Below are 6,635 nucleotides of genomic sequence, written 5' to 3'. Positions count from 1 at the left end.
GGTTATGGTTGTGGATATGGTTATAGGGGGCCCGATCTGTATCCATCTCCGAAACCGACCCGAACAATACATATTATATATAATGTATGGTATAGGGTGGGTGGGCATGTGTGTGTGTGGGGGGGGGGGGGGGGGACTCGAATAATACAATATATATATTCACCGAACTCATTACCTTGAGAAATACAAAAGTTGCATTTTGTGAAAAAGTTCAAAAGTTTTGAATTAAAACCAATGAGAATTCAATGGCTTATGGGAGGGATCAAAGATCAGCCTACATCACCAATATACCTTGTTTGTACCATATTTAGGGTCTCCGTATTTAGACCTCGTATAAATACTTGGGAGACTCAAATGTAATTATGTAATAAATGAAGAGGCAAATACGTAATAAGTGAGGATCCCTTATTCTATAAAATGACTAATCACTCTCCTCATTAGAGAGGTCAAGGTTTAGGCCATAGGAAGAGAGAAAACATCTCAGAGAGGGCAAACACAGAAATAGGCTAGAGAGCACACTGCCTCTAGACTTCTCGTATATTCACCATTCAGAGTGAAACAATATCAACATTAGTGTGGACGTAGCCCAAACATTAGGGTGAACCACGATACATCTTGTGTTCTTTACTTTCTTGCAGATTCACGGTCGGATTTACGTTGTTCCAAGACCTTCCAGTTTTGTGTATCAACATATCTATTATATTATAATGACGACATTAGTATCTATTATATTATAATACACAAATTGAACGAATATATTTTTAGTACTATTCTAAAAATCCCCGCCTAGGCCCCGCCTAAGAGTTAGGCAGCTAATTACTGTTCCGATTAATGTTTAGGCGTTTGAAAATTAAGAAATGACGCCTAAACCTGCTGAGGCTCCCGCCTAGGCACCTGCCTAACTCGCCCAGAACCTCATAAGCACCCGTCCAGGTTGCAACTCACTTAGATAGAAAATAGATAACTTTCATTTTGAATTTTATTTTATTTTTCAATAAATTGTAAGAGACTTATTGAATACTTAAATGAACACACATTATAGGCTTGTTCCCCATGTTTTCATTATGTTCCAATACTTCATAATATATAGGGTAAAAAACTGTTTACTACCCTCATGTTTCGTGGTTTTCAACATTTAGTACATCAAGTATTTTTCGTCTCAGAGTCATACCTAGTGTGGAAATTTTGGGACAATCTCATACATTCGTTAGTCAAACTGTTAAATCTACCGTTAATTGTGATGTGGCGCCCATGTGGACAATGACTGGGCACCACGTGTCAGCCACGTGTCATCCACATTTTTTTTTCTTCTCACCTTTCGTTCTGTTTTGTAGTTTATGATGAACTTATATATATTTGAAGTATAAATAGACACTTATTTACATGAAATATAATAGATTTACTTAAATCCTCCTAGACATCTAGGCGCTAGGCCCCAGCCCGTCCGACTAGCGCCTAACGTCTTTTAAAACTATTGACGAAGATAGAGATAATCGGTAACTGATAGAGAATATGTTACCTGATGAATATGATTATGGATAATCTTTGATAGCTAATTTACAATTATGAATATAATTATTTTTTATAATTTTAATGATAAATATAGTATTTCCGTCTCTAAACTGAAACGTTAGCATTCCTAGCTATGAAAGAAAAAGAAAAAAAAGCGCGGTCACTGGTTATTGTTACCCAAAATAAATGGAGAAAAAAGAAAAGAAAAACAGGATAAGTAACCAACCAAGGCCCCTTCCCGCCAAACATTCCAAAAACCCTAATTTCCTTAAACCCTACCCTCCAACCTAACGCACAGCCACTCACACTCAAACCTCAAAAACCCACACCTCCGCATAAACCCTAGCCACCTCTCGCCCACCGCCACTATGTCCATGGACCCAAACGCCGTGAAAACGGAGCTGGTCCTGATTCTCGACTATGGCTCCCAATACACCCACCTCATCACCCGCCGGATTCGATCCCTCTCCGTTTTCTCCCTCTGCATCTCCGGCACAAGCCCTCTCAAATCCATCACCGACCTCAACCCCCGCGTCGTAATCCTCTCCGGCGGGCCCCACTCCGTCCACACCCCGGAGTCCCCCAGCTTCCCGGCCGGATTCACCGAGTGGGCCCAGGCCAACGGCGTGTTTGTGCTCGGCGTCTGCTACGGGCTTCAGTTGATTGTGCAGAGGCTCGGTGGAGTGGTTAAGGTTGGGGAGAAGCAGGAGTATGGAAGGATGGAGGTTGAGGTGGAGAGAAACACCGGGATTTTCGGGTCCAAGAAGGTTGGGGATAAGCAGGTGGTTTGGATGAGCCACGGTGATGAGGTGGCGAAACTGCCGGAAGGGTTTGAGGTCGTGGCGCGGAGCCAGCAGGGATTGGTGGCTGCAATTGAGAGTCCGGCTAGGAGGTTCTATGGGTTGCAGTACCACCCGGAGGTAATTGGGTTTGGTTTGAATTTTTGGTTTAGTTGGTTTTTGGATAGTTTGCTTTGGGAAATTTGGTTTTTGATGCTGGCATGGTTATGTTATTATTTGATTGAATCATTTTGGTGTTAGTCATCATTTGGTATTAAGAAATTAAACTTCTTCTGTTGTTGGTACATTAAATTTAGTGTTCTTAGATTATGTAAATTATGAAAATTTATGTCGATCAGTGTATGTTTTTCCGAGGATTATCAGTCTTAGGAAGTTTGGTGTTTGCTGTTGGCATGGCTATGTTATTATTTGATTGCATCCTTTTGGTGGTAGTCATCCTTTGGTATGAAGTGATGAAAACAACTTTTTCAGTGGGAAGGTGTGGAGGAAGGAAAGAAAAGCCACCTGGTAAAATGGGAGATAGTTATTAAAAGTAAAGAGGAAGGAGGTTTAGGTGTGGGGAATTTGAGGAATCGGAATGAAGCGTTATTGGCTAAGTGGTTGTGGAGATTCCCAAAGGAACCACATTCTCTCTAGCTCAAGGTGATAAGAAGCAAGTATGGGCTGCAGAATAACGGATGGAACGCAAATCCTCCTCTGAGGGGTTCATGTCGTAGCCCCTGGAAAGATATTTCGTGTGGTTCTCTTTTTTTTCTTCAATGTTGCAAGTTTGAGGTGGGCAACGGGGAGAGGGTGAGATTTTGGGAGGATGGGTGGTTGGAAGGGGGACCATTGCTTGAGCAATTTCCTAGATTATTCTTGCTATCGAGATTGCACAATCAGAATATCTCAAGTTTTGCGGATCATTCTATCAATTCTTTGAGTTGGAATTTTGATTCCAGGAGAAATTTGAATGAGGCGGAGATAGAAGAGGCGGCTAGATTATTACAGAAAGTGGAAAATGTTCGCTTGTCTCAATCAAGAACGGATAACAGAAGGTGGAAACTGGACGTATCAGGATTGTTCACGTGCAAATCCTATCGCTCTTTCTTGAGTAACAATGGGATTGTGCAACATTTTCCACCCTCTTCACAGATTTGGAAATCAAAAGTTCCTCTGAAGGTCAAAGTTTTTGTCTGGCTTGTGGCTAATGGGAAGCTCAACACTTGTGACCAAATTCAAAGGAGAAGCCCTTTTATTTGCTTCTCCCCCCATTGGTGCAGTTTGTGCAAAGCTAAGGAGGAGAGTGTAAACTACATTTTTCTCCATTGTTCTTACTCGATTCAACTGTGGTGGAAATTGTTTCAGGAGGTTAGAGTTAGTTGGGTCATTCCAAAGGGTTGTTTCGAGCTTCTAAGCACCAATTTTGAGGCCCTAGGGATTGGGAGGAAAGCTAAAGCTTTGTAGGGTTGTCTGGTCTCGGCAGTTTTTTGGAACATTTGGTTGGAGCGTAACAAAAGAAATTTTGAGGATTATACTGGTGTGGGGGTAGAAGTACTTTGGGGAAGAATAAGATTCTGGGCAGCCCTCTGGGCTTCAGTTTCAAATGATTTTAAAAATTACTCTCTTTCTCAGTTACTTTGGGATATGTTAGCAGCAGTAAAGTGATTTAGGTTTAGGTTTTGTTGATGTAGCCAGATCCTCTTGAGAGATTTTCTTGTTTTTGTTCTTGGTGGATTTCTTATCCACTTCTGTGTATTTCTCTGTTCTTTTATAAAATGTTCATTTCTTCTCAAACAAGTTTTGGTACATTAAGTTAAGCGTTCTTAAATTATTTAAATTCTGTGGAGCAGTTGGGTTTCTTCAGAGTGTTATTGGTTTGGGTGTTGATGTTTAATGATAGTCGAACGGCTATGTTTATCTTGGTGTAGCATAAAAATAACTTTCATCATTAACTGTTAATGCTATATTTTTTCACGTGTTCTGACTCTGCTGTAATGTTTCATGGTTTTTTTTTTATAATAATAATTGTGTGCAGTTCATTGAAATTTCTAGAAAACATTTGTATGTCTCGGTTTTTGTTTGGAACTTAGTCGTCTTGTGGTAAAAAAAAAAGTGATGTAACATGTTAATGAATTGCTCTAGGATGCCTATTGTCCTTCGTGTTTGTACTAGCATTTGAAATGTTGAGTATTATCGGTTGAAATTTCAAAATGTTATTGGTATTTAAAATTGCTTCAGTAAATGAGATTTGAAAATCCTGTGTAGGTGACTCATTCGCCAGAAGGGATGGAGACGCTTCGATACTTTTTATTTGATATTTGTAAAGTCAGTGCAGGATGGAGTATGGAAAATGTATTGGATGAAGAAATAAAAGTTATTAAAAGCACAGTGGGGGCTGAAGATCATGTCATATGTGCGTTATCAGGAGGTGTCGATTCCACAGTTGCCGCAACTCTTGTTCATAAGGCAATTGGCGATAGGCTTCATTGTATCTTCGTTGACAATGGTTTATTGAGGTGAGAGCAGAAGCAGTTTAACCACATGGATAGGTTAACACTTTGCATTTACTGTAGACTATAAATTGTATATTCTGTGTTTCCCTTATTAAACTTTGTTCTTTGTGTAGATTTAAGGAGAGAGAACGTGTGATGGAAACCTTTGAAAAAGATCTTCATTTGCCTGTTACTTGTGTGGATGCCACAGAACAATTTCTTAGTAAGCTTAAAGGTGTTGTTGATCCTGAGACAAAAAGGAAAATAATTGGAAGGGAGTTCATTTGCATTTTTGATGCTTTTGCACATGATTTGGAGCAAAAATTAGGGAGGAAACCTACTTACTTGGTCCAAGGGACCCTGTATCCAGATGTGATTGAATCTTGCCCACCACCTGGAAGTGGAAGGACCCACTCTCACACCATCAAGAGCCATCACAACGTTGGAGGGCTTCCCAAAGACATGAAACTGAAGCTCATTGAGCCTCTTAAACTTCTATTCAAGGATGAGGTAGCTTCCACCCTCCTTCTATTTAGAATATGCCATGCATTAATCTTCCTTTGGTGCACGATTATTGATTTTGTCGTCTTTCTTTCCCTGACATATAAAGGTTCGCGAATTAGGGAGGATCTTAGATGTTCCTCAGGGATTTCTCAAGCGCCATCCATTTCCTGGCCCTGGCCTTGCAGTACGAGTCTTGGGTGATGTAACTCAAGGCAATGCATTGGATATCCTCCGCCTGGTATATTTGCTTGTCATGGAGTTAGATGCTTGACTACTTTGGTTTTCTAATATTTGTTGGTCACATTTTTCTTTGTTTACTTCTTTTCAGGTTGATGAGATATTCATACGATCAATCAAAGATGCTGGGTTGTACGATACAATCTGGCAAGCATTTGCGGTCTTTTTGCCTGTAAGATCTGTTGGGGTTCAGGGCGATCAAAGAACACATTCTCACGTTGTTGCCCTCAGAGCTGTAACAAGTCAAGATGGGATGACAGCTGACTGGTATGCCCTCAATTGTGCCACGTATCGTGTTATTTATCATTTCCTACCTTTACGTTTGTTGTGTATATTCTCTAAGTCATTAGGCATGCTAACAGCACTTGTCGATGGTCATAAGTTCCCTGATGATATGAACACGAATTTGAAAATTTCAGGTACTATTTTGAACACAAGTTCCTTGATGATGTGTCCCGAAAGATTTGCAATAGTGTTCGGGGTGTAAACAGAGTAGTTCAAGACATTACGTCAAAGCCTCCATCAACAATTGAGTGGGAATGATGCCTCGTCCGTTCGATGCTTCATGACTGCTCTTGTGGCAAAGTTAACTAGTCTTCACATCACAAAGCTATGATTTTTTGGATGGGGTTTTGAATGGTAATTCCATGAACATTATGCGAACATCATGATTGTAAGTTGTATTCTATGTTTGTTTTTAGGGATGGCCTTAGGAATCTTGTTCAATGGGTCAAGTAATTTTCTGTCGGGAAATTAACAGAAGGGATTTTGTGAAACAATTTATAACCTTAAAAGGATGATAGTTAATTTTTGGAATTTGAAGGGGTTTTTGTTAAAATATGAAAAACCTCAAGAGGCGATTAGCGTAAATAACTCTAGCCAAAGACATATTTTCAGGCAAACTTGTTACAATAAGACCTATAAAAACACATGGGTTTGGGGAAAGGATCTCTCGAATATTGGGTAGCTGTTGTTGAACCAGGTAGTTACTTTATGAAATGAGCGGAGTAGCAGAAAATATAGCTAGAAGGGCTATTTCAATAGCAGCATCTAAAATGCCTATACGAACTCAATTCATTCTTTCTGAACAAGAATGTAGAAGCAAATG

The 6,635-nt window shown here is 39.9% G+C and overlaps 1 protein-coding gene across 1 annotated transcript; it reads left to right on the top strand.

Moving 5' to 3' along the window:
- Positions 1-1,723: 1,723 nt before the first annotated feature.
- Positions 1,724-6,343, top strand: LOC103415093 (uncharacterized). The gene is made up of 6 exons (XM_008353449.4): positions 1,724-2,432; positions 4,560-4,810; positions 4,921-5,296; positions 5,397-5,528; positions 5,619-5,794; positions 5,947-6,343. Exons 1-6 carry the CDS (start codon positions 1,881-1,883, stop codon positions 6,068-6,070), a joined length of 1,611 nt encoding a protein of 536 aa, XP_008351671.3. The 5' UTR covers positions 1,724-1,880; the 3' UTR covers positions 6,071-6,343.
- Positions 6,344-6,635: the final 292 nt, after the last annotated feature.

This window comes from Malus domestica, chromosome 14 (genome assembly GCF_042453785.1).
Source record: "Malus domestica chromosome 14, GDT2T_hap1".
NCBI classification, from domain to species: Eukaryota; Viridiplantae; Streptophyta; class Magnoliopsida; order Rosales; family Rosaceae; genus Malus; species Malus domestica.
This window is presented reverse-complemented; position numbering and strand designations above follow the sequence as displayed.

Coding starts and splice junctions, on each gene's coding strand:
- LOC103415093 (XM_008353449.4), top strand. CDS start 1,881: ATGTCCATGGACCCAAACGCCGTGAAAACGGAGCTGGTCCTGATTCTC. Junction 4,811..4,920: donor GTTGACAATGGTTTATTGAG/GTGAGAGCAGAA, acceptor TTCTTTGTGTAG/ATTTAAGGAGAGAGAACGTG. Junction 5,297..5,396: donor AACTTCTATTCAAGGATGAG/GTAGCTTCCACC, acceptor TGACATATAAAG/GTTCGCGAATTAGGGAGGAT.